Source organism: Lichenostomus cassidix, chromosome 23 (assembly GCF_008360975.1).
Source record: "Lichenostomus cassidix isolate B80296 chromosome 23, HeHo_3.0, whole genome shotgun sequence".
NCBI classification, from domain to species: Eukaryota; Metazoa; Chordata; class Aves; order Passeriformes; family Meliphagidae; genus Lichenostomus; species Lichenostomus cassidix.
The window spans coordinates 3135207-3161857 of record NC_139503.1 but is presented as its reverse complement, the minus strand read 5'-3'; the positions used below and the strand labels follow the sequence as shown (position 1 = coordinate 3161857).

The 26651-nt window shown below is 46.1% G+C and overlaps 1 protein-coding gene across 8 annotated transcripts; it reads right to left on the bottom strand.

The window, feature by feature from the left end:
* Nucleotides 1–215: 215 nt before the first annotated feature.
* THRAP3 (thyroid hormone receptor associated protein 3) lies at nucleotides 216–26631 on the bottom strand. 8 transcript variants are annotated; one of them, XM_085080958.1, is made up of 13 exons: nucleotides 26501–26631; nucleotides 21312–21370; nucleotides 17248–17330; nucleotides 13539–13699; nucleotides 9786–10691; nucleotides 7661–8401; nucleotides 6924–7096; nucleotides 6369–6480; nucleotides 6024–6108; nucleotides 3509–3693; nucleotides 2715–2907; nucleotides 1967–2116; nucleotides 216–1331 (listed from the first exon to the last, which is right to left on the bottom strand). In XM_085080958.1, exons 4-13 carry the CDS (start codon nucleotides 13673–13675, stop codon nucleotides 1299–1301), a joined length of 2715 nt encoding a protein of 904 aa, XP_084937084.1. In that variant the 5' UTR covers nucleotides 13676–13699; nucleotides 17248–17330; nucleotides 21312–21370; nucleotides 26501–26631; the 3' UTR covers nucleotides 216–1298. The 8 variants fall into 8 exon arrangements, with proteins under 8 accessions (XP_084937084.1, XP_084937083.1, XP_084937079.1 ...); XM_085080957.1 differs by having other exon boundaries at nucleotides 216–1699; nucleotides 1967–2113; nucleotides 26501–26630; XM_085080953.1 differs by having other exon boundaries at nucleotides 216–1699; nucleotides 17217–17330; nucleotides 26501–26629.
* Nucleotides 26632–26651: the final 20 nt, after the last annotated feature.

Here is a 26651-nt window from a genome sequence, read left to right as displayed (position 1 = left end):
GCATCTGACCCAGCAATACTGAACTGGGAGCAGGGAAGGAGTTGGGCATCAGCCCTGGGGCAGAGGAGGATGGTGAAACAGGTTGCATTGCAGACCAGGGGCTGAAAAAATCTACTAATACATCAACCCCAACACAGAGTTGCTCCCCTGTTGCTCCAGGCACTTGTTGGTCCTTTCAGGCTCCCCCAGCAACTCAGGACACAAACCAAGCAGAGTTACACCTACGACTTATTTTATTGTATTTTATTTGCATAAACAAACTTCGGGGCTTTGCTAAACAGGAACTGTTCAAGTCAAAACAAACCAAACTCTAGCTGGTGTGTGGGGAACAGCACAGCAATCCTGGGGAGAGGGACAGGGGGAGCGCGGGCACGGCTGTGCCTCCCCGCCCAGGCTCACGACCCGGCCGGGAACCCTCCACAAACTGCTCCAGAATATCTTTGAAAGTAGAAGATAAAAAGAAATGCATCCTAAGGGCCGTCCTCAACCAGCTCAGGAGGAATCTGCCTTTTGGTTTTATAAAAAGATTAATAAAAAATATTGAAAAATTCTCATCTCTGTTTATATTTTTCCCCAAGAAGAATTCGGAAGTTCCTTAGAAAACTGTGTCACTTTGGAAAGGGCACTCGGGTCACAACCAGCTGCAGGGAGGAGACAAATGCTACAAGCAGTTTGGGGTCCAGCACACACCAGGCCTAATAGTGAACACAAACAGTGGCCAGAAGTAGGGTGTAATCTTTTTTTTCCTCTTTTAAACCATGCTAATTTTGTTAAACCTCCAACATAAAAGGAAAACAATATTTTTTAAAAGGCCCTAAACTCAACTGTTACATAAAAAAAGTTAAAAAAAAAAAAGTCATAGCAGTTTGGTCCCAACAAGTGAACATTTAGATGTTTACTCACATGCTTCATTGTTTTCTTATAAGAACCAAAAATAGTTTCCAAAATTATCTCTGAATTGATGTTGCTACGTATGTAAAGGCCTAAAATAAGCAGAGTATGAATTTAGAAAATTGAATACACAATAGGGGAGGAAAATTTGAGCGGGCGAGTGAACCCCGACTGTTACTGGGTCAAATTATAAAAGAGAAACAAAATGTCAGGACTGGTGGGGTCAGGTGGGCACAAACTGAAACCACATCGTCCTCAAAGCCTGTTACCAAAAAATAACCGACCATCCGTAAGGTCACAGAGAAGGGAAAATCTGGGGTCTCACCCAGTGCTTGACCGTATCCAGTCCAGAAGGGAAGTCTTTGGGAAGAGAAACTCCAGGAGTGGATCCGAGCGTAAATGAAGGATCAGTCCCAGTCCGTGCTTGGGAAGGCTGAACTCTGGAAATGCAGTTAAATAACGTCGGGATCGTTTCCGAGCTGCTCTCCAGGGCTCTGCTCAGCATGTGGGGATCACCCTGACACCCCAGCACCAGCCTGACCCCTCCCCTCCTGCCAGGGCTCCCGGAACCGCGCGGACCCCGCGGCTACTCGGCCGTCGTCTGCAGGGCGTCCTTTTCCTCCCGATTTTCCGTTCCGCTTTCGTCGTCTTCGATTTCTCCCTCTTCCCCACTGAACTTGTCATGAGCCCACTTGGGGCTGGTGCTGGACTTGCGGAACATGAAGCGGCCTCTTCCCCGGGGGAAGGCGCCGCGGCCGCGGCCCCTGTTCACCCACTTGTCCGTGCCCTCGCCCTCGCGGTCGTCGTGCTGCACGGGAAGCCAAGGACAGCAGGTGAGACAGGCTGGCACTGCCCTGCACCGCGCCTCTGCGACCGCCCTTGGGGATCCACTTAATGGGAACCACTCTACAGGGAGCAGGAACAAGCTGTCTTTAGGCACGAGCCAGCAGCTTCCTGTGAAGCGTCACCCGAAGCCTTACCTGGTGTGTCAGTGACAGACGGTGCTTTCACCTCTAAAGCACCCCAGACCAGACACACCTGGAGCACATGGGTGTCCCAGCACCCAGCTACGTACCAAGTAGTACTTCTTGCTCTTAGGCGTGTATTCAGGATCCCACTCCTCCTCTCTGCTCCGCTTCTGGAAGTCGTTGTTGCCGCCGCTGTTGCTGTTGTTGTTGCCTGAAAAGTTGCCTCTGCCCCATCCTCTCCCTCGAGCTCTGAACTGCTGCAATGGGAACACAAAGGAGAAAAATTGAACAAAGTAGAACAGCTGCAGAGGCAGCGCCCTCCCACCTCAGCCAGTTTCTAGAGCTTCCAAGAGAGCCAACATCCCTTCTCTGACCATCTGAAACACCTTTAACCTATCACTAAAGCAAAAGGACAGTGCATTTTCAGGTTTTTAGTTCATCTGATCACACAGCACATCACAGTTCCTGCAAAGCTGCTGAAGATCATGTAGAGGCATTTCCAGGGCAACCCCAAGCAGGTGAGATCCCTCTGTACACAGACTGCAAACAGCGTGGCCAAGTCCCAAAGGAAGCACAGCATGTGCCAATCAGGCTGCTCAGCATCACTAATGCACAGAAGCTTCCAGGCTTTGATCTGCTCCTCCCATCTGGAATTTACTGCCCACAGCACATCCCCAGCAGCCTGGTTTGTGTCCTAGACCTGGAGAGATCCCACTGGGGCTCAACACATACAACCAGGCATTGCCTGAGGGCTTCTTCTCCAGGGCAGCTTTAACCAAAGGAGCAACACCCAACGGCCACTTCCTGCCCACTTTGGGAATCAACACTTGAGGCAGGGGTGGAGAAAACACTTACAAAGGTCCCTCTCGCTCTTCCTCTCTCATTTGGACCAGTGAATTCCTTGGTCCCAAGCCGGGACTTGTCGAAGCCTGTGGAGCTCTCCTCCCTCTCCTCAGTCTCCTCAGGATACTCCTCTGCTTTGACTGAATGAGAGGACCACGAAGATGAGGAACTGGATCTGGATCTCTCACGCACCCGTCGGTGTTTCCTGTTTCAGTGATGGGAATGGAGGGGAATGGGACATAACAGCATTAGGAACTCAGTTGTGACCCATCTGATAAAAAAAACTATTTTGTTACCACTCCCTTATCAATGCCATGCTCTCCTTTTCCCATTGTAAGAGGAAAAGCCATAGTAAGAGCTCAGGCTGTAACACAGGAACCAAGATCTCTCCAGAAGGAACTTGTTGCTCCTTCCTAAGGTGTTTACACCATCTGCTCTCAGCTTAGCATGCATCCATGAAGTTTTAGTCAAATGGGAAATTAAGCTAATAGTAAAGGATTAAACGAACATCAAAGCCAAGTCATTCTAACATGGCTGTTTCTCTCTGACACAAGAGGAACAAGAAGGTAAAGCGACTCACCCATCCTGACACATGGAGCCTTCCCATTTACCTTTTACAATTATTTAGTGTTTCTGAGAGATACAATCATAGCGAGATGACAGGCAGAGGGGTAGCTCAGGCCACTGGAGCAGTTATGTCACAGGTGCACAACTCTGTGTGCAACTGTTGTAGTCGGTATCATCCCCAGCCTGAGCAGCAGAGACACGAGAGGCACAAGGAAATGGCTACTGGGTTTCCTACATACTTTTTCTTTGAGCCTTTGTGACTTTTCTCCGTTTTCTCAGTTGATCTTTCCCTTGAGTGACTTGAATCTCTCGAGTCCACCGACTCCCTGGATTTATCACGTTTAAGATCTCTTTCCTTATGTTTTTTACGGCGTTCAATATCAAGGCGCAGATCAACAGGGTCGTCCTTATATTTCCCTTCAGCCTACAAACGCAGGGGAGAGGGAGGGCAGAGTTGAACACAAGGTCTGCAGTGCCCCAGCTCAGCACCATTTACTTTGCTATTGACTGCACAGACTTCTGGAGAACTGGAGTTTAACTGAGCACTAATCAATATTCCACTTTAAGATGTCAAACAATGCACTACTAAAGTAAGTTTGCCTTTGTCAGAATTCAATTTTCCTACACTTAATATCACTGCTTTTTAAACTTTTAATCTCTTTAAACAGCATTAAAATCAACAGTCTGGAAGAGGGGAGGGAGACACAGAAGCTGACACTTATTGTACACCCCAGCCAGCGAGGGATGTGAACAGCTTGGGAATTCCATTCCCATCCCCACAACTTGGGAATCCCATCCAGGTGATTATGGATCACAACTACAGCAGGGCAGAGCTGTCTGACACCTATGGGTGCTTGGTCCTGCCCAGCAGCACCTGACATCCTGCTGACAAGGCCTCACCTGGCAGGGGCCAGAGGGATTTTAATCCCCAGGTCTGGAAGTGACAGTCTGGGAGAAGCAAAAGCTCTTTGCTGCTTGGAGATCCCCAAGATTAGTAATCCAAGGGGCAGGAGGACACTACTGAAAGGGGTCTCCAAGGGGTCTGGGAGGAGGCCAACATCCCATGGACAGGGAGGCATGACTACGTCTGTCAGGAAGATTTACTTGGTGCAGACGTCACCTACAGCTCCTTCCCCTGGGCTGGAGGGCTGGTGTGACAGATGCCACAAAGCCCCACAGACACACTGTGTGTGTCTCCCACAGTCCTGCCAAGTCTGCTAAAGCAAGCTGGTGTCTCACAGAGCAAAAACCCACCAGCTGCTTGAAAAATTAAAACTAAATTTACATTGCTAATTAAAAACAAACATAAAAGACACCTGGTAATGCTTGCTTTGAGCTGTATTTAAATTGGTAATTCAAGAAGGGATTGGGAGTTTCTTTGGGAAAGGAGCAGTTGTGTTCACTCCCTTTGAGCCCTGGGGCACCTGGGTGAGATTCTGCTGCCTGCCCAAAGTGACAGTGGCTGTGGTTTGACAAACAGGGCAGCAGGAGGGCTGCAGGAAGCCTTACACCATGTTGGTACCAACACCCAGCCTCAGCCATTGCTACTGCATCTACACAACACCCATCCTGGGAACTGTACGACTTGATATGCAACATACATCAAATTAATCGTCTTCAATTAAATACAAAAGGATTAGTAATTCTCTAGCTGTTAAATTTTTTACTTACATGAGTTTCTAACCACTTTTTTGTTTAAATAAATATGTCAAATAACGCAGGAGTGAGAGCAGGCATTTTGTTTTGGTATTTTGCTCTTCTACTTTCCCCAGGCAAAGAGCTTTAATTTCTACTCTGAGAATAAAACTGCTCCCAACACGATGGATGACAGATAAGTGACAAAATCGGCAGCAGCTCCCTTATGTGGCACAGCAAACACCTATTTGGGTTTGGGAGGGCACGTCTGTTTTCACGGAAGGCTGGCGAGCTGTTTGGAAACCACGTTTATAACACACTCTGCGCCAAGCTGATGCTCAGAGTTCAGGCCCATCAAATCCATCTCACCATCGTCCATGTCAAGCCACAAGTGTGTTTGGGAAAAAATCGAAAACAAATATGAAACAAGTAAGGTTTCAGCAGGACTGGTTAAAATCTCTTCAATGTAAATATGTATGAAGGTGAATAAACAAAGGTTAAAATCTCAAACATTTTACGTTAAGCCTTTTTTATGATTGTTTACAGTGAGTGCAATGGCTTAACATTTATCTACTCAGCAAAGCTAAAACACTCAATCCCAAATGCTCTGGATCTAAGACAAGTGCTGAATGTTAAAGTAACAGCAATCAACAGAAATGGCACAGTCAGTTGTTAGAACAAAATTTATCATCTGCTTAATAGTGTATCTGCTTTAGCTCAGCATTTAGTTTTACTTTCCTCTTTTTGACATGCATGTCTTTGAAAACATGGTTGGCAATATTGCACGTAACAATGGAGTTAATCATACTTACAAGCAGAAAAATATCACAAAAAGTCTCTTCTCTCATCATGGGCACTTGTTCCAAAAATCCTCTCTTTTTTCTCAAGCTCACCTCAATTGACTTTGGGGTCATTTACCATAGTCTAACCACTTCACAAAGGTTGTTGATACATTTTTAATAAAAATTAACCCTTTGTAGTTCATTTTTAGAATTATGCCCATCCTTAAAAGAAAAACACAAACTTAAGTAGAGAGTAATTTAAACAAAAACATCACTGTTAAGTTCATGCCCAATGCACTCATTTTGTTGAATTAAACTAATCAGAGAAACAGTTCACCTTGAAGCCAGGATCTCTGGAGCTTTTCGATTCCTCTTGAGAGAATCCATGTTTTCTAAAAGTACTGGGAGATATATCTATCCTCCTAAAGCAAAGAAAATACACAGTTATAACCTTGCTTATAAGAAGAATCTGAAGTTTTAAGATCAAATGCCATTTAAAGCAGATCAGTATTTCCAAAGGTATTCAAAATTTGTCATTTTTTTGGGGTTTTTTGTTCAGTTTTTTTTTTTTTTTTGGTTGAAGCTAGTTATATACTTGAATTATTCTGGAGTTATTCCAGAGTTTAAGAAATGAAATCTGGAATACCTCTGCAACATTAAGACAGTGTATAATGGCACCCACCTGTGGATTTCAGGGCTCTTTTTGTTTTTAGCTGCATCTTGTTCCATTCCTTTCTTTAGATATTTGGTAAAACGTTCATTCAGTGTCATTGCTGAGGATCCAAAGTGATGCTCTGTTGGGGGATTGAACAAACAATGCCAAAATTTTAGTGCCAGTTTTTTTTAAAAAGACAAAGCCCACCAATCCCACAGCTTGTTAAAACCCAGCTGCAGCACAGTGAAGCACCGTGGTGATGAGCTTTAATGCTGCTGACAAATTCCAGTTTCAATCTTTCATGTTTCAGTGAAATGAACAATTTCTTTGAGTGAGTCACACCTTCACCAGAACACACAATTCTAAGTCCCAGACTGAATATTTCTCAGGTAAAAACAAAAACACCTTCTGCCTGTGCAGAAGAGCATTTACGTAAATAAAGATGATCATCATCAGGCTGCTGGTCTCATCTCTGGAATATCTGCTGGAAAACAACTCTGAGCATTTGGAGTGCACAAACCCCACTTATTTGATCAACAGAGGAGTGAACCTTTCCTGAGGACACACGGACTCCTGACCCACCTCTTACATGATGGACTATAGTCACTATGTGCTGAGCAAACAGTTCAGAAGGGCTTCGCTGCGACTGAGCCGACTGGATATGATGGAAAATGGAACGGAATTCCTGCTCTTTCTTGTTGCTGTGCACAAGATCCCGGCAGAGCTTGCGCTCCTGAGCCAAAATGCCACTGGGACTGGAAAAAGAAGAGCTCATGAAATAGAAGAATGGGGTGAAGGGGGGCAGTTTAAGTTGATTAATTCTGCAGGAGCTGGGAGCTCACTGATGTTTATGTTGTATAAGGGAGGCACCCATGAACACTCAACAGCATGAGCAAGGAGCTCCTTTAAATATCCCCAAACACACTGTTCCAGGTTACTGAGATAAATCAGGTCACCAGTCTAATGCAGCATGGAGAGTAAGAGTAGTAAAACACACTGCAGAGAATCAAATGGATTTAAATAGCACAGTAAATCCCCTGCCCAACTCAGCCCAACTACCTCCCTCAGTCAAGAGTACCTGACTCCGTCTGGGACTCTTCCCAGAGCCTGGTGCACCCTAAACTAATCTTACATCCAGTCATAGCAAAGGTCAGGAAAAAGTTCTAGCTTTTAAAAGTCCTCTAGCTCCCAAAACCACAAACTGTGTGATGCAATATTGCTTAGCCTCCCTCACACTTGGCAAGCACATGGGGATGTCAGGAAGAGAAACAGGAAAAAACATCACTACTGAGACTGCTCCAAAGCTGGCAGATCCTTACCGTGCAAGATCCTCATCAAAGGAATCCATTCGAATATTGACCTGGGCCTCACGAGTAATGGAAAAGGAGGATTTGCCAGGAGTTAGCCCCTCCACTTTGGTGCCTGGCTTCTCCTTCACCTCAGAAGCCTTCCTTGGTGGGGGGGAAGAGCTTTTTTCCTGGCTTGACTTGTAAGTGGTCACTCTAAAATTCTTTTCAGGTACAAAACCCCTGTGACCAGGTTCAGCTCTCTTGGATCCTGATCTCTCTTCTTTTTTGGATCTTTCAGAATAGCTTTCCTCCTCCATTTCATCAGATTTCCTTTGCTTCTCTTTCCCAGGTGGCAGGAAGACCACACCTTCCCATTTTCCTGACCTATCCTCTTCTTGATTTTTACTTGAAGTCGCTACGACTTTAGACATAAATTTGGGCTCATCATCAAATTCCGAATCTTTCCGGCCCTTTGCCTTGTCTTTCTTGTCCTGCTCATCTGTTTCATCTTTCCCATAATGACCTTCCTTGTGGAACTCTGGGACCTTGAGCTTGTCAAAGTCATCCCTGAACTTGTAGCGCTTGGGCGACTGGCTGCCGCGGTATCCCTTCTCCAAGTCAGTTTTTGATCCATACGAGTCAGATTTTGCCTTTCCATCTGTTGATCCCAACTCAGAGAAATTCCCTTTTTCTTTACTTTTTTCTTTCTCAGCATTTGTTACTTTCTGGTCTTTGTCTTTCCCATTCTCAGTCTTCTGCTCTTCCAGATACCTGGTCATAAACAGACATTACAGGAAGTTTCTTATTAGAGCTCAATGAGGTCAATGCTTCAGTTTAAAAGAGTCAAACTTCAGAGAACACCAAGCTATGCATATATAGAAAGCTGCCTCTAGGCCCTAAAATAATTAAAATGTCTAGCAGATTACTCAGCCTGGATTTAGACTTCTGTTCTCACTAAATTCAGCAAACGTACAAAGAAATGGATATGCAGAACTGATGGAATGAGGCTCAATAACAAATCAAACCCAGCTGACCCACAGATGCATTGGAAGGAAAAGAGGAACATCTTACCCACTCCGTTTATTTACTTACAAACCTGGTTCAGGAGAACAACACATCAAACCTTTCAAATTGGGCTGTTCTGCTTTAAACAACACACTGGAAATAAAAGCCTCAAAAGCTACTTCAAATTTGGGATGCAAGTTTCATAGGTAAGCTAAATATTTCATGACAGACTGCAAATACAAATAAAAGCAAACAGGTTAACAGAGGAGAATACACTGCTGGGAGAGATAAAACACTTCTGGTGAGAACAATTCAGCTGGTTTATAGCATCTGAACGTTTTTAAAGCATTCACAAATCAAAACCCTGGCTCTGTGGGACAGCAGAAAAGCCCACAGACACCAGCTCAGTGCTTTGGAAAGCCCAAACAGTCACAGGGTCTTTTTTCCCTTTTCATTTTAAATTTTAGACATCCTTGATATAGAATCAGATCAAAACATCTTTAAAAGCAATAAAGACTTGAAAGCACTTGTGAATGGTGCTATATCTTTTAAAACAAAGTGTCACCTTTGGGCACAATCTGCAGCAGACTATTCAAGAGAATGATGGAAGCAGATGCCTTCTGCATGGAAAGCTGTCCCCATTTTAGAGAGGTATTTGGCGCTTTAGTTTCTCATCCTACCCACATACACAGGCACAAGCACTGCAGCTGCACCTGCCTCGGGCTGCTTGCAGCAGGATATGCAGTAGGATTTAATTAATTTCTTCTAATTTACAGTACCTAACACAATTCCAGAAGGCAACACTAAAAATGTCTATAACCAACATGTAAATAACTGGGAAATGTGAGCTTCCAGCTGCCAAGAAATCTCCTTGGGCAATCTTCAAGTGTTCATGGGCTATGAACATTTTTGCAGAGAACATATACAATCTTTATCCAAGTTGGGAAACCAGTTTCAACTTTGTACAACTCTGGGCTGTCTATATTTTTTCCGTAATTCAGACAGGACCAGGCCTAGAGCTGGCAATGCGCTGGCACAGCTTCCCAGCTGGAGCCTTCCCCAGCCCCTCTCCCTGCGCATGGGGAGCACCCACATGTGCAGCTGGCTCCTCAAAAACATCCCAAAAAATAACACAAAACACATCACTTGCCTCTTGGAGAAGGCTCCTCCTCCAGGAGCTGTGCCCTCCTCCTTCGGAGTGGCACCATACAGCGAACTGACAGGTGTGGGGCTTTTGCACACCGGGCTCTTCCTCGTGGGGCTCATCCCTGCCGAGCCATGCTCGAAGGGGCTCTGGTGGGATCCCCCCTGGAAGGAGGTGGAGCCGCTCTGGGCGGCAGAGCCCATCGGGGACGGGCTGGAGCGCGGCGGGCTCTGCTTCTGCACGGGGCTGGGCCGGGGTGAGCGCCGCCGCACCACCACCGACTGCAGAGGGCTCTTGAGAGCAGGGCTGCGCTCCCGGGGGCTCAGCTCTGACACTGACCCTCTGGACGCTGACCCCGTGCCGTAGCTGCTCACATCTTGCCATGCTTTTGATCCCTCGGATGCCTTGGCGTCTTGAGCCCCCGTTCCTGAAAACTGCTGCTCCTTAGACTCGTCTCCTTGGTTATCTCCCGAAGCCTGGGATGCCCGGGCATCCTTGGAGGATGATTTCTTCTCCTTTCCAGATTTACGCTTGGAAGACTCAACCCGACTGTGATTCGAGGATGAGCGGGAAGAAGAAGACCTCCTTGACCGGTCAGAAGATGATTTATCAGAATTCCTGGAATGGCTTCTGGACCGTGGGGAAGGAGACCTTCTCTTGGGTGAGCGAGAGCGCGACCTCCCCCTGCGAGGGCTGTAGGCCTGGCGGTAGTTTTGCCAGTTGGACCTGTAATTCCCATATCCTCCTCGGTTGTATTGGCCCCAGGGATAAAACCCTCGGTTTCGGCCGCGGAAATAATATGGTCTCCGGTATCCTCTGTTATGACCTCTGAAATCCCGGTTCTGATAGACTCTAGGATGGTTCCTTTCTCTGTTATGAGATGGAGAATAGGATCTTGAACGAGACCTAGAACTGATAAAAGAAAAAAAAAATTACGCCAATATATTATAGTTTATTTTTATAATTTATGTTTAGTCTATTCTTCTACCACACCTCTTTATTTGAAGCCTTATTAAAAAAAAAAAAAGAATTTGAAAAACTAATTTCTAAGATTTCAGAAGAAATTTCTTTGGTCTACCCTTACCTGACTGAAGTATTACACTTTGCCATGAATAAACTGCAGTGAAAATAACTTGTAGCTGTGATACTGTCAAATATTTGATTTCAGGATCATTGCAGAGACCATGACAAGCACACATTGCTCTCCATTTTGCTGGGATGAACATGGCTGCTATCCAGCTTCAGAAAAAGTGACAGACCTCAAGCATCCAGCCTTTAACAGCTCAAGGTCAGGGTTACACCTCATCCACTAAGAAGTATTTTTTATGCAAATCATGCTAGTGTTATTGGAACAAATCCCGAATCCTCCTCTTGCGTCCCAACTTCTCGAGTACTTTAAAATTCTGATAATCCAGATAAACGGCTGCACTTCAAGAGGTGAAGAGCACTCTGTGGTTTTAAGCTCCCAAAGGTGCATCACAGGCACAATCCCATGGAATTCCCGGGCAGGGACAGCGCCGGGACACCGCCAGGTGGCGCTGGGGGTGCCGCTGCCTGCATCCACCAAACCTGAATCCAGGAAAGCACAAACCCTGGAAAAACGCAAATTCCAGGGGCTATTTGTCCCAACAGTGTCTCCCATTCAATTGCTGCGGTTGTGTAACTGTTTAAAGGTCCCACTGGAGCTCGGATACCAGAGCTACGGGAAGGACTGTCCAAACTAGGAAGTTGAAAGAGAAAAGAGATTTTTTTCCGAATGGAATTTTATTAAGTAACATTCATTGGAACAGTTTGCACAGCCCTTCCTTGCATTCCGAGCTCTGGCTCTGACACACACGTTGGTCGTACTCCAATGGACATGAACTTCCTCACACAGATCTCAGTGCTGCTCCTCACCCCTCACACCCCAAACCCCTAGAACTAAGGGAGAACCACCTGCTGGTGGGATTCCTACACAATTAGCACATATGTGCACTCAGAGATGAACTTCAGTTCCAATTCTTCCTCCTACCAAAAAAGTTACAGTTTAGCCGGAAACTCTTATTCATACTCCAATCATTGCTAACAAACAGCTTAATGGTTTTAACAGATTTTTCAATCCTTCAAACAACCAAGAAACTTATCTGAGACACTTCTTCATTCAAACAGCGATCAGAAGGAAAAGCAGAGAGGCAGGAGGCAAGGACCAGTTATAACAAGCTCTAGTCCAAGGCATGAGGAACACAGACGCTCAATTTTCAGACAACTGCTGCATCTGTGATCAATTATCAGCAAGGACCTGTCGTATGCCGCTTCCAAAATCTGTTCTATTGCTTTAGAGAGGCTGCAGCAGGAAGATTTCGCTTCAAAAGTTGCAGAGACTATTTACCAGAAATATTTTTAGAAAAATACAGTAAAAGTTATACAGTAAAGGAAGCACCAAAAGTTATAATTCCCCCAACTCTGCCAGCCCCAGAGCTGTTGGCACTGCACTGCTCCAGGGCTAAATCCCCAGCATTTACAAGAAGTGAGAAATAAAGTCATAAAGAAAGCAGGAGATATTAAGCAGACTCCAACATGGCGCTGTAATTTAGAAAAAACAGCAAACCTACCAAAGGAAGAGTAAAACAATTTCTGGTGCATCCTGAAGCACACAGCAATGGCCTTTTATGCCGAGATCCCACCAGACCTACCTTGGAGCACATCCCAAGGCCAGGCAGAGGGGCTGGGCTGGGCTGACCCCCTCCATTCCAACTCTTTTTTTTTAAAAAAAAGGAGTTATTTACAAAGCAAAAGTAGCTTCAGCAGCAGCACAAAGGAAACAATCATGTTTGCACAGGGTGCCTTTTTTTCAACTGCCAAAGGTCCTTCACAGCTAGGAGATATTCCCAGATGAGCACAGATCTTCCAGCATTCCAGCTTTCTTCTGCAAAGGGCTCGGCTGGACTCAAGTCTCCGCCTCTAGTTTAGTTTTGTCATGTCCTCTCTCAAACTGTACATTCATTAGAGTGCCTGTATTTTAAAAATCTCTAACTGTTAACACTTGCATGTGCTCAGAGCCCAGTGGTTTTCAGAATACGTGTTATTCATTTGAGTGAAAAGGCAGGAGAACACCATTACAATCCATCCAGCTGGAATGGCTTTGCCAGATGCAGAATGCTTAGCCAAGAGAAAAGGAAAAAACAGACATCCAGGGAAGACACAAGCCTGTAACTGGCCTGCTCAGAAGCAATTCAGGGAGACAAAAACAACTATTATGCACATTAATGACTTCTCAATAGTAACTGCAGCAAAATTATCTTTATCCACTTTAGCCCTCCAGAAGGATCTTTCCTGTCACCTGGTTCCTGCATATTGAGGGGAGGGGCAAGGGAATAACAAGAATTGCCCCTACCTTTCACAGCACTGTCTTAAATTGATATTAAAACTTGCTTGAACTCACTTCTCGAGAGGGGAAAAGCACACGACATCTGCAAAGGCCCCTGGAGCCTGTGATTAATCACATTAAAGCCTTAAAAAAGCCTAAGTCTCAAAAGAAAGATCTTGACTTTGCTGACAAACACCTCACTCTCCTAATTTATTTATTTATTCACAATTTATTCTCATAAGTCATTGAAAACACCCAAACAGCATCGGTTGGCAGGAAACAGCCAACACAAGACATTATCTGTTCTGGGATCTAATCAAAGCCTTTCCCTGGAAAAGAGTTAAGTGACAAACCACCTGCAAGGGAGGAAAAGCCCTGCTCCACCCTTTGGCTCCAGGGCTGCACATACTCACCTCAGCCTGCGTTTCCTTGACCGTGAGATGGAGCGGGATCGGGAGCGGGATTTGGAGAAGGAACGGGAGCGTGACCGCGATCCAGACCTCGAGCGGGAGGAACGGGACCCAGACTTGGATTTGTTCGTTTTAGACATCTTTGCAAGCACCTGTCAGTGCACCTGAGGGAAACAGGGAAATAGAGGTATTTGAGAAATGAAGCATGTGGTTGATAGGAGGAAAAAGAGGCAGCACCTGGCAGGCTGACAGACTCCAGGGACATGGAGCTTGATAAGGCTGGAAATAGGAATGTTTGAAGTGCCTGCTAGGAACAGATGAATGGTGCTGGGCTCAGAATAGAAGGGTTATTTTGGTCTGAGGGGGAAAACTGCAAAAAGAATAAAAGGCTCTAAATCCAGAGTAAGCACAAACGGGAGTGTGACAGTTCAGTTTGCACCAAGTTAATTCAAACCTGGGAAGAAGTAGAGCTACACTGCTGGCTGAGACAAGGACACTTCTAGTGACAAACCAGCCCATGGAAGTGAAAATTCCATGTAACTGCAGCCCACATCCCTCTCTGTGCAGCCAGCTGCCACTGCTTTAAAACACAGGGAAGAAATAAAAAAGCTTACCGTCAAAAAACCCACCCCACAGACTTTTATCTAAACTTTCAGAGGGAATCACAAAAAAGTTGATACTCCCAAGACACAGGAATGTGACCCTATTTGCACAGCTCTGCTCAGGTTCAATCCTGTCCTCTCTGCTTGTGCAGTTCGTGCAGTTGCTGTGATCAGTCACCAGAGTGGATCACCCAGCCAGGAGTTCTGTTGCAGCCAAAATAAATCAGATGTCCTTCCAAATATTCAGAGACAGAAGAGATTACACTGTAGCACGAAATTACTCAAAATAGCCATAATTATGAATTACCTGGGCTATTTTCAGGCATGTATACAGGTAAAGGTTAGAGAGTCCCTTAGAAGATGATTCAGGGAATAATGTGACCACACAAATCTTTCAGTTACACCCTCCCTGATCTGTTCTCTTGTACCAGTGAGCAAAATTTGCATTAAATGAGTATTCCATAAGTTATCAACAAACTTCTCAGCTAAAATGACTAATGAAAAAGAGCCAGAAATAAAAAGGAACTATGTTAGTACAAACTTAATATTTTTTTTACCCACTGATTAAAAATAGAGACATTCAGGTACATAAACACAACTGATCAAGTACTGCTGCTGTTATATCCATTTTAAGGAAATTCCAGAGGACTGACTTGCAATGCCTTCACTTTCAGTCACTCTCCAAAATTACATATATGGTTAGCAAAGGCTTCAACTTCTACCAGAGCACTTCAAGGAAGAACACAATGCCCAGCACAGGAGCAACTGCTGGGAGAGTGGGTGGTGGTTCATAACAAGAGCTGGGACTTTCTAGAAATGGGAAGTTGGCTTTTATTTTAAAAAATCGTGTAGCATGTTCCTGTTCTTCCCTTTCGCTATGCTACAGATGTTAGATTGATTCAACTAAAGTATTTGAATATATTCCACATCAGAAAGCATGCCAAAAAAAAAAAAAAAAAAGTAAAATTAATGCTTCCTGTTCTATTAGGAACCAATAAGTTGCCCCAGGGATGAAAATCAAAAGTCACCACCAAAAAAGTCACTGAGAATCAAAGTTTGTTCTTGTTCATTTTTCAGGGAAAGAATGTGTGAAAGGATAATCTTTAAGTATTTACTTTTAATTTACCGAATATGTCTGTTGAACCAGCAACACTTCCTACTCTGTTGGCCAAAATAATCCAATGCTGAGCACTGGAAACCAAAACACGGAAGAGGAGCAGAAGAAATGGTAACAGGAACTACTGCAAGATACAGAAGATGTGGCACTAATGCTCAGGAAATCCCAAGAAGACCCCAAAATAGATTTTAAAAGTATTACTTTGACCTGTTTAAGCATTTTTGTCTTTCACTTTGATCCACAGCACTTCCCAGCCAAACACCACCCTGGTGTGTGTGATGTGTGCCAAATGCTCACGTCTGGTTTCAGAAGGATTCTTTATCTTTGCCAACGTTTATAAAGTTGATTCATTCCTAACACATGAGGTAACTCCTACTAGGATAGAAACAGAGTTGCTATGTTCTATCAGCACTCAAAAGGTTAAAAAAACGGCACACTGGAGTCATGTCAGCTCCCTGAGTTAACTGCAGCTGTAAACTTACTGTGATACACATTTAGTTTTAACAATGACTGACTCATAAAGTATGTTCAGCAAAATACCCTGCTCTGACAGAATCTGTTCTTACTAACAGGGTTTAATAAATACATTTTTTAAATAAAGAGGTTCCTGTAAGCGAAGCAAAGGAAAACTCTGGGAACATCACTGGCTGCTGACCTCCCATTCCCATTTTCCCCTGCCCACGGAGCTGTGCCCAGGGCACACAGCTCCTGGAGATGCTGTGGCTGGCCCTGAGCAGGGACTGCAGCAGAAGCATTTGCAGTGCTATGTGGATTTGTCCTTAACAATCTGCCCTGCCAGAGTCCTACAGTTTCCTATTTCCTTCTACAGCTACAGAAGCCCCTGACACCAGCTCCACCTGCACCAGGGAAGGGACAAGGCTGATCCTAATGCCTGACCCAGATCTCTCCCAGCAGACAATCGTGACTGCACACATCTGGAGGGCACGTCCTGCTGGAAGCACTGCCAGCGATTTTCAACTTTTGTTTTTTTGGTTTGTCTCTTCTGCAGGCCCAGTTCTAAGCTGTCCAACAGATCTTCCCAAGGACTGCAGTCTCCCTTCCAAAAACATCCACTGTTTTTTGGATGTGATGTGTGCTGAGTTTAGAAGCTCTAGTGAGGCAATACCTCCTGAGAAACAGATACCTGACAGCTTGTTCATCTGTCATAAAACCACACATAAAGCAAACTTTGCCTTCTCCATTCCTGAATCCTCAGGGCAATCCAGCACACCACTGATGGAAACAATAGAGGAGCAAATGCTCCCACTAAAGCACCACGATGGACTTTGCCCAGAAGGCAAACTATTGTCAGGAAACAGGGGCAGGAAAGTTAATGTTTTACCTCCTGACAGAACTCAAAATAGCAGCTCAGCTCTGCTCTGCAGCAATGAAAAAAGGTCACCATTGAGAGTCTCTCACTGCTATGCACTTCCATGATCTTCCACAGCTTTGGAATTTAAATGTTCACAATAGTTAAGGAAAATTTTTTAAGGCCACTGACTGAAATCAATGCAATGTTCAAGCAAAGAACAAAAGCTGGAGGAGGGCACATGGCAGAATATGGGATTTAACACATAAATCAGTGTGACATTGAATAATCTGGCCAGTTAAGGTATTTGGGGGAAGCAATGCTCTTCTCCCAAAAATCACCAATGCGTAAATCCAAAGATTAGTCAATATAGAATTAAACAAACAAAAGTAGGTACTACTTCTTCCAGGACATCCAAGATTATTTCACCAAATTGTTATACTTTACCCTTATATTTTGCAGTTACTTGAGAAGACAAGCCCAAACACTCCAAGACACAATGCTGAGTTGTTTCTTCTAAACCTGCTCCATACTTTTTGCACAGCAACATCATCAATGAAAGCAGAATTCTACCATCAGTTTAACTTGTAGCATGCCCAGAAGAAAAGGGACATAAGAAGGTCTATTCCAAATCCCAAGACAGTCAGTTTTACCTCTTGTGAAGACTTTATTTTCTGCGCCTACCTGCTTGAGCAGGCTCACACTTTGCACCCTTCAGTCAGATTTCACTGTCTCAGCTTTGCCAATTATGAAACCAGGAAGAAAACCTGTAATGAGAAGAAAATACACCTTTGTAAATGCATTTTCAGATGATGAACTGGCTGCTCTAAGCTCCTGCTGCACCCAAAACATTCATCAGATCCTCAGTATTTCACAGAGCACATACACTGCAGTTGACCAGGAATTTTTTCATGGACTTTTTGCATGAAAAATGTTTTCTTCCTTCCTTGTTCCACCTCCCTGGCCCCATCCCACCTCCTGTGACACACATCTGTCAGTGCACCTGTAGAGCTGTGCTGGAGTCATTTCTCTCAGCCCATTTGAATGGTCTTACTGGGCTCAGGACTAAGAATTTTCCCATATTGTTAAAGGAATCCACAAGCGAACAGAAACAATTGTTTTCCTGACAATTCATCCATCAGCATATCACTGATATCCAAGGGAGCCACCAGTCCACCAGGAGCTTTTCTGACAGGTCTACAGTTATATTTCAGAATCCTTCCATGCATTGCTGGAGGGGTGGAGGTTTTAGAAGAGAAAACAACAGTCAACACAACCTCAGAAATTACTCTGTATTATTAAACCTCTAATGCAACAACAAGAATGTAATTTACTCTGTGTTCAGCCATAAAATAGACTTGCTTAAAGCTATTAATTCTTGCCCTTACTTCACTGAAAAAGCACAATTTTCAAGAAGCCTTGAAACCTTTCTCTGAACTGGTGATTAAGTCCTGCTGTCATCCAAGAGGGAAGGTTGTATTGCAAAGTTTTGTGATTTTTATATCCTGCTTATCAATCTTGGGAAAAAGCCACAAAGAACAGCATGCCACAGACCTTCTTTTATTATTTTTACTGTTGTCCATCTGTCTAAATGTCCATAAAGAGAAATCTCAACTTATATCTTACAAGCCTTTCACAGTGCCAGAAAGAGTTTGCCATAACCATTACTTCCTGCCTTGTGACAGAACACTTGGGCTTTGGTTTTTTTGCCTATTTCCCACTTTTACCACCAAGTTTTGGTACAATTCCACACACAGAGGTGTCATCCAGCGCAAAACCTGGATTCTCCTTTGGAGAAAAATACTGTGCTTGTGTTTAGAGCACAGAAAAAGGAACCAAGTTACAACAGGCAGGAGCAGCAAACAGACACACAACAGGCAGGAGCAGCAAACTTTTCTTCCAGATAGGGACAGGAAACTGGGAAACGTGCTCAACACTCTCTGCTGAAGTAGAAATCATAGTCCAGGAGTTTCTTATTCTAGAACACTGTAAAGAACATTTCCATGTGCCAAGTCATGGGTCAAATGAAGAACATTACTGGTTGTCACAATGCCTTTTTCCAGGAATTTGTTCCCTGTGTCCAACTGGCCTATATTACTTTATGACTCTTTCCATCTTCCACTCCTTTTGTTCGAGGTCTTTCAGGCAGCACACATCGGGATTTCAGCCCTTTCCCAGCTGCTGCAGAACAGCCCTGCCCAGAGCAGCCAGCTGGCACAAGTTCCAGCTGAGCCCACTCCATCCCAAGGTGTCAGTGAGGAGCACCACAGCTGCCCAGCACACACCTCCCTGCCAAGGCAGCTGTTTGTGTTCATATCTGAGCATAAACCCCAAAACACCTGCAAACAAGTGACAGGGCTTGAGTACATGAGCACAGTGTGGTGAAATTCCTTACAGTGGTTTCCATTTATCATACGGTGTTTGCAAACACTCAGCTTATAAATATTAAATGTTTTGTAAAAGCATTTGTAGAAAGCTCTGTAGAAGTGTGGTAGGAAAGCAAAAATTTGGGTTTTTTTCTGGCCATCATTTGAGTGAAGCTGTTGTGGTTTATTTTGCTATGAGGCCCAAGGCAAATGAGGTGGCACCTCATTAGAGAGCACATTTCTGCCCGAGCCTCTTGGCATCCATTTGGTGTCACCAGCACAGACATTCAGCTTGGGAGGAACAGCTGAACTTCTTCATTTGCTCAACACCCTTCATTATCAGGGAAGAAAAAAAATTAATTCTCCTTCAGCCAGCTCTACAATTCCTAATCCCAAGCCCCAAAACCCAAACAAGATTAGTTCATTCTGAAAAAAAGGAATAATCCCACAAAACACCTTACAAAGTGCGCTCTGTACAATGAGGCAACAACAATCACTGCAAAAATAAGCTTATAAAGAGTTGCAGCTCTCTCCACATCCCTGAAGGGCAGCAGCAAGTGCAGAGAGCAGACTCATCTTTGTTAGCTTGGAACTCAACTCTACATTCTACTGGATTCTTCCTTTTTAAAGATAACTTTTGGTCAAAGACCAAACTTTAAATATGTTCTTGATATCAATAAAACACTTGAGAGGAATTGAAGAGCCACCTGCACAGCTCCTACAGCCACCAGCCAGAGAGGAGCAAATTAAAATGTTATTTATAATCAAATTTCATTGGGGGAACAAAAAGCAGAATGATTTCTCTTCCCAGATCCAGTCTATGTTTTCAGAAGGTTTATGACCCACGTTAACTAAAGCAACAACTACACCTACCGACCTCCTCAGTGAAAATGTCCCAGACAACACTGCTAAAAAAAAATGACCAAAAACCCAACCACAAAACAGTGTTCTACTCTAAAATGTGCCAAACATGCTTGGGGGTAAACCTCCAGAATTATTCTGCCACAGCAAGAGAAACACAAATTTGTCAGCAGCAGTTTCAATTTCTCTCTAGTCTATGTGCCTTCAAAATTAAGATTTTCCTTCAAGCACATTTGGGTTTTCACACCATTAAACTAATCCCTAAAGAAGTTTAATCCTGAGCTCCAGCCTTGGATTCAGATAATTAGAAGCAGGTTCTATGGAATGGCTGGAAGAATATTTACAGGTTCTTCTGGAAAGGACTGACTCTGCAGATTGCAGTGCTGAACAATCCCTTTCCAAATAATTTCATCAGCTACTAACCCCAATCAGTGACTTTTCTGAAACTGGCTCCTTGAGAGAAACTATTTTGTATATATTTGAGCTTAAAAAGTCATATATGTTGTTAGACAGTTTAGTGACAGGGAGCTCAAGGAAACAATCCAAGAAAAAGCTGATTAGAAATCTGGGTGGTTTTATTACAGAAGTCGGGCAGCTAGAATTTCTATTAAACACAGAAGAAAACACCCATAATTTCAAAAAAGGGGGGGAAATCTATTTAATCAGCTTTTTCCTTCCAAATTTACACATCTTGGGAAAAGCTGAAAAATCAGGTCTTTCCCCAAACTGATGGCATTCTCACAGTATAGCCCAACTTTTCTGAGCAGCTTTAGATGTGAACTAAAGCACTGACAACACTGCTGGGGGTCTGGGAATCCCTGGGGGGCTGGAAATCCCTGCCTGGAGTTCTGGAACCCCCACAAGAAGCAAGAAATGGTCCAATTTACTTTCCTTAAGAAAACCATTCACAAATTAATTAACTCAACGAATTCAAAGTTGTGTGTAAGTGAAGTTCTCAGCAAAGGGAGGATGAACTGCACCCACCAAGAGATTTCCATCCTCTCAGGTGTTTGCCAGCTGGAGCCCAGCAGGCTCCATACACACTTAAAAAATGTGGAAGTTCTGCTTCCAAATGAACAGCAAGTAATAGAAAAACTGTTTGACTGGGAGCTCTTTAGAATTTCTTCTGCAACACACAAATCAGAACCTCCTGAGGGATTACACCTCTCCACACGGTTGACCTATGAAAATACAAACTCCAGCAAATTTCATTTAGAAGTTGAAAAAAAGCAAAACTACTCACATATTCTCAAGCCAGCGCTTTTATCTCTACCTTAACTGGAATCAGAACTTAACTACCTCAGCAGAAAACAAGCAAAAGGATTTCCATAACCCAGTATAACATTTAAAGTTCTTTTTAAAAAAAAAGAAATTTAATTGTGGCATTATTGTAAGCACAAGGCACCAGACTATGCCATCCCTACACTGCCAGGTTTTGAAACAGGAAAATGCCTGTCCACAGGAATCCTGTACATATAGAATAAGCTTATTTGAACAATTTTCCATGCTGTGTTCACATACCTTGTACAAGCGTCCCATCAATTCTGGATCTAAACACTGCCTTTTTAGAAGCAATTGACCTAAGTAAAAAAGGGGAAATCATATTGAAACCAAACCAGACACTGGCAAATCATCCCATTTTAGCAGCACAAGAAAGGATTCTCGTTTAAGCCATTCATCCCAGCAGTGTTTCCCAGTAAAAAAAGGCCACCAAAATAATCTCATTTTATCAGATAGTGCATACACAGGTCTCAACTTGGGAAACCAACCTCACCCACAGCCCCACAGGAGCAACAACCATAATTATTTCAGGTGTAAATTACAGCGCACACGATGCCACCTGGTATCACATGTCCAGCCCCCTGTTAAGGCATAGGTTAGTTAACATCATTAATGCTAAGCCTCACTCCCTGGAGGACAGAATTCCAGCCTGACACCCCACGCTGCCCCATCACCTTCAGTGCTCCCAGAGCTGACACTCCCGGGGGGCTCCCTGCCCCGCTCTCCTCTGCAGCTTTCACTCAGCTGAAGGCAGGAGTGACCCAAGGCAGCAGCAGGAGCAGTGGCTGGCTGAGCCAGCTCAGCACCCCGCGGTCCCAGCAGGGGCTCTTTGGGGTTTGTGCACCCACCTCACCCTGTAAATCACGGCAGGCTAAAAATGGCCGGGTGACGAATGTGGAGGTGAAATGGTGAGCAGGGCACTTGCTCTGGGATCACTGGAGCTGCAAGGCTGAGCTGTGCACAGGCCTCACTCTCGCACACTGGACAGGTACAAACTGTGCTCATGTGTGACAGGAGAACGGGCATGGACAGAAAACCCCTCCTTGGCTGGGAAACAACCCCCAGTGCAGCCGGATGCCATCTCTGTGTGCCATTAGATCCACTTTTTCTTATGGCCCGGCAGCTTCCGGTTACCATGGAGTGAGGCAGCGCAAACACCATTCCCAGCTGGCATGAAATGTGATCCCGTGATTTCACTATTCATAGCTCTGACATGATAAAGCTAAATTAAGCAGGAGCTCTTTAACTTCTCCAATCTCCCAGCAGTGACTCCCTCAACGCTGAGGCTCTGCTAACACAGTTTCTCTGTGAGGAGGGGAAGGATGTTTCCTTTAGGGTAGGAGACTCCAGACCCACACACCCAGCCTGTTATCCGGAAACAAAATGGCACTGACTCCTTCCCAGGCACCACTTCGGCCTGGCTCCAGCGGGAACAAAGACCTGAGGAGCTGCTAGGGCCAAATTTAACAACTTACTCATCTTGGGATCCACTACAGAACCCCAGAGAGCAGTTTAAGCCTTGTTCCCAGACCCATCCAGCACAGGCAACACTGTGTCAAGGAACAGGGGCAGCTCAAGGGGCACCAGCACAGCCCCGCTGCCACCAGAAGCTGTCACACAGCGTGGCACCATCACCTGGCACAAGCCTCCTGGGGAACCTGAGCAGCTGCTGCAACCACCACCACCACCATTCCTCCCTCTTCCAGTGACACCCTGAAATTCCTGCCCCACCAAAGAACACCCTGTACTGCCACAGTTCCGAGGAAACCACACGACCCAAACCCCACGTTCCTGCCGTGGCACATGCAGCCATGAAACACAGCTCAGGATACTGTAAACTTTTCCAGAAATGGAGAAAAAGTTCAAGGGCTCCGTGGCTGCTTAAACAATTAACAAGTTCCACCACGACAAACTGTCGTTTCACAAAGACAAAGCCAAGTGAGCTGAAAAATACTCAAACTTCTGGCAAAACCATTCTATTCCTTCAGGGATACAACTAGGGAACATCATAGCCTTACAATGAAAAGCATCCTCAGTCCAGTCCAGTTTAGCGCACCCTAGGCCTCCCAAAGCAAAATTTCTTTAACAGCAGAAACAGTGGGAGCAGGTAAACCAAATTTAGATCTGCTGATGTGTATGAATTGTTATTTATTCTATATCCTGGTGTTTTATAACCATAACGTTTTTGTTTTCTAATAGCAACACCCATGTCTGAAAGCATTCACCAGCTCTCCTGCAGCCTCAAACACCTCACTGTGAGCACACAGGCCCGGCCTGACCCAAATGACTGTTTTCTTTAATATTTTACACGACCTCCATTCTTAGATGAGCTGGAGAAACAGCAGACAGCTAAAGTATATTATCATAACCCCAACAGCAGAATACCCATTTTATTTACAATACACAGTTACTTCCATGAGAAAGAATTAGAAGTGAAGCTAAGGTCAGGGCACACAGCTGCTCCAAAACCCTAGTGTCCAGGGAAGCCTCTTCCCAGACAGCACTTGCTGAAGCACTGACAGCAGAACTGTTTTCCAGAGACACAGAGCTCACAGAGAGGCAGGGAATTAGGAAGGATGGACAACAGCAGGAAGCCACCAGTGTGTAACTCAGCAGAAACACAGGCAGGACTCCTGCAGACAAAGAACATGAGCACGGATCTATCACCACTTGCACCTGCTGCTGCCAAGACAGTCTGGGCAGACACGTGGCTGCAGCCAGAGCTGTCACTGCTCCCAGGCTTTACAGCACCTTGGAAAGGCAACTCCTTCCCAGGGCCAGGTCATTTCTTTCCAGAATCACTGAGGTTGGAAAAGACTTCCAAGCTCATTGAGTCCAGCCTGTGACCAATCCCTACCTTGTCACCCAGCCCAGAGCACTGAGTGCCACATCCAGGTGTTCCTTGAACCCTTCCAGGGATGGGGACTCCAAACCTCCCTGGGCAGCCCCTTCCAGTGCCTGTCTATCCTTTACAATAAACTGGCAGGTAAAAGTCTTCCCCTTTGGATCTCTGGACAAAATGGATGTGAAAATGGGATAAGAGGCAGCAAGGCCTTGGCTGTCCTGTGTCTCCCTCATCCCATGGACAGGACCCCCAGCTGGAGGGGAAGGGGGTTCAGATCCCAGAACTCTGCAACCTCCTGTGACCAGATTGTAGCATTTCCAAATCACACATTCTCATATGGAACAGACACCACAGCCCACCCACTGGAGCACTGCCTCAGGAGCAGCATTCCCAACCTTCTGCTTCCTAAGGACTTTGGAGGTAACTGTTCAAATTGAGTTCTTACTTGTCCTCCCTGTTCCTGCTGAAGTAGGGACAATAATTCCCAGAAGGAATGATGCAGATCAAAAATATGCAGCAGCACCCAAAGAAATGTTAGACAAAAATCACAAGGCCATGGACCCTCCAGAGGATCCTATGACACAAAAATGTACATTTGCAAAAGCTTTCTACAGTAACTGCCTTGTTTTGTCCTCTCATCTGCTGCGAGATTGTGCAACTCACAAGAGAGGTCACCAGGCCAACTATTTCCTCACTCCGTGCTGGGCACCTGTGAAATTCCAGAGCAGGACACAGAGGAGCCATGGAAGACTCCAGGAGAAGTCACTGCTGTGTCCTAGCACGTGCTTTCTTGTGCCTACAACTGACTCCCTTTGAGGGAACCTGAGAGGTAAAGCCTTGAAACACCTTTTGAGTGGAGCCAAGGTTATGACACCCAACACCTGGGAGCAGCACTCCCAGCCTGGCACCCAGCAAGGGCACAGTAAAGCCCACCCAAAATGTCACACGCCATCAGCACTGACACAGCATCTGCCCTCACTCCCTGTGAGAGGGAATTCTCAGGAGACCTTCCAGAGAGTAACTGGATGATTCAATTGTGCTCTCAGGAAAAGTAGTCTGAAAACATCCATTTGCTGCTGTGACCCTGCAGCCTCTGCGCTGCTGCTGTAATAAAGGCTCTTCTCTTCCACCACCAGCTACAAGACAACCCAGAACATCCTCCAAACGGTTTTAAATTGCTTATTTCAAGGAACAGACCTCTTCTTGTGCCACAGCACCTGGCACATCGCTGTACACATAAAAATCAAGCAGTCCCCCACCTCTGACAGGTCCTGAGAGGATGCTGTTGCATTCACACTACACACACAAGTTCACCTGCACCTCTCAATGCAGGACACGGGGAACAGCTTCACACTGAAGCTGTTTATATCTGAATGGTTTATATCAGAGATTAGGGAGAAATTCCTCCCTATGAGGGTAGTGAGGCCCTGGCACAGGTTGCCCAGAGCAGCTGTGGCTGCTTCATCCCTGGAAGTGTCCAAGGTCAGGCTGGATGGGGCTCGGAACAACCTGGTCTAGTGGAAGGTGTCCCTACCCGTGACAGGGGAGGGACTGAATGAGCTTTATAGTCTCTTCCAACCCAAACCATTCTGTGATTCTATGGAGCACTGTTAATTTCAGACTTATCGTGTCACTTTCCACGCAAACACCCAGAAACTTATCCAGCAGGGAATACAGTGACAGTCACTTTGGGTAGGCTTTGAAATGCATTTGTAGAAACCCCAAACACGTTCATCTCCCCAACACAACACGAACTAGCGGGAAAAGCCCTTATCAGGCCGAGTACAATGAACACTCAGGCTTCACACGTGTGTCTGAGCCACTGCAACACTCCTTCCGTCACATCGCCTTAAAGTCAGCCAAACCTCACGTTTAAGCAAGATGCAGAGCAGGCGATGGGAGAGCACAAATCCTTCCTGCTGCACCGTGAAGCGGCCGGTGCTGAGCGCCGGTGCGGGACCCAGACACCCGCGGGAGCTGGGACGCGGGGTCACGGCTGCGGCCTCCCCGAGCTGCCGCTCCCGCTGCCCCGGCCCCGCCCGCCTCCCCCGGTGGCCCCTGCAGCGCCTCCCGAGCCGCAGCAGCACGCGGAGCCCCCGGCACCGGGATGGGACCTACGGGACACACCGGCGCGGGCGGGAACCTGCGGTGGCGCGGCCCAGAGGCGCGGGCGGAGGACGGGGATCTCCGGGAATAGGACAGAGCAACAGTCTGCGAAGACCACAGCGGAACACGAGCGGCACCGGGAAAGGCCCGGGCGGGCCCAACCGGCCCCGGGGCCGCTAGGAAGCGCCAAGGCCTGGCCGGGCCCGGGCCCACCACGAGGCGCACTGGGGCCGGGCCGGAGCGGTCTCGGGAGCCGCGAATGAGCCTCGCCCGGGGACACGCGGGGCCACGACACTGGGGAGGGGGGGTGCAGCGCCGCGGGAAGGCCCAGGATGAACGGGAGGGGGGAGTGGGCAGAGCCGGGGCGAGGCGGCCGCGGAAGGCCCGGTGGGGAGGGAGGGGTAAGGGAAGCTCCCGGTGGCGGCGGGCGGGGCGGAGCAGGGACCCCGCGGACCATTCCCCGCGCCCCTGCACTCACCGGCGCCGCTTCGCCGCGGCCCCTCCGCACCAAGCGCCCCCTCCGCCTCCGCCTCACGCACTTCCGGCCCGCGCGCGCTCTCTGCCCGCCCGCGGGGGCCGCCGGGAGCTGTAGTCCAGGCGGCAGAGCTCGCACCCTGCCTGGCGGGGCC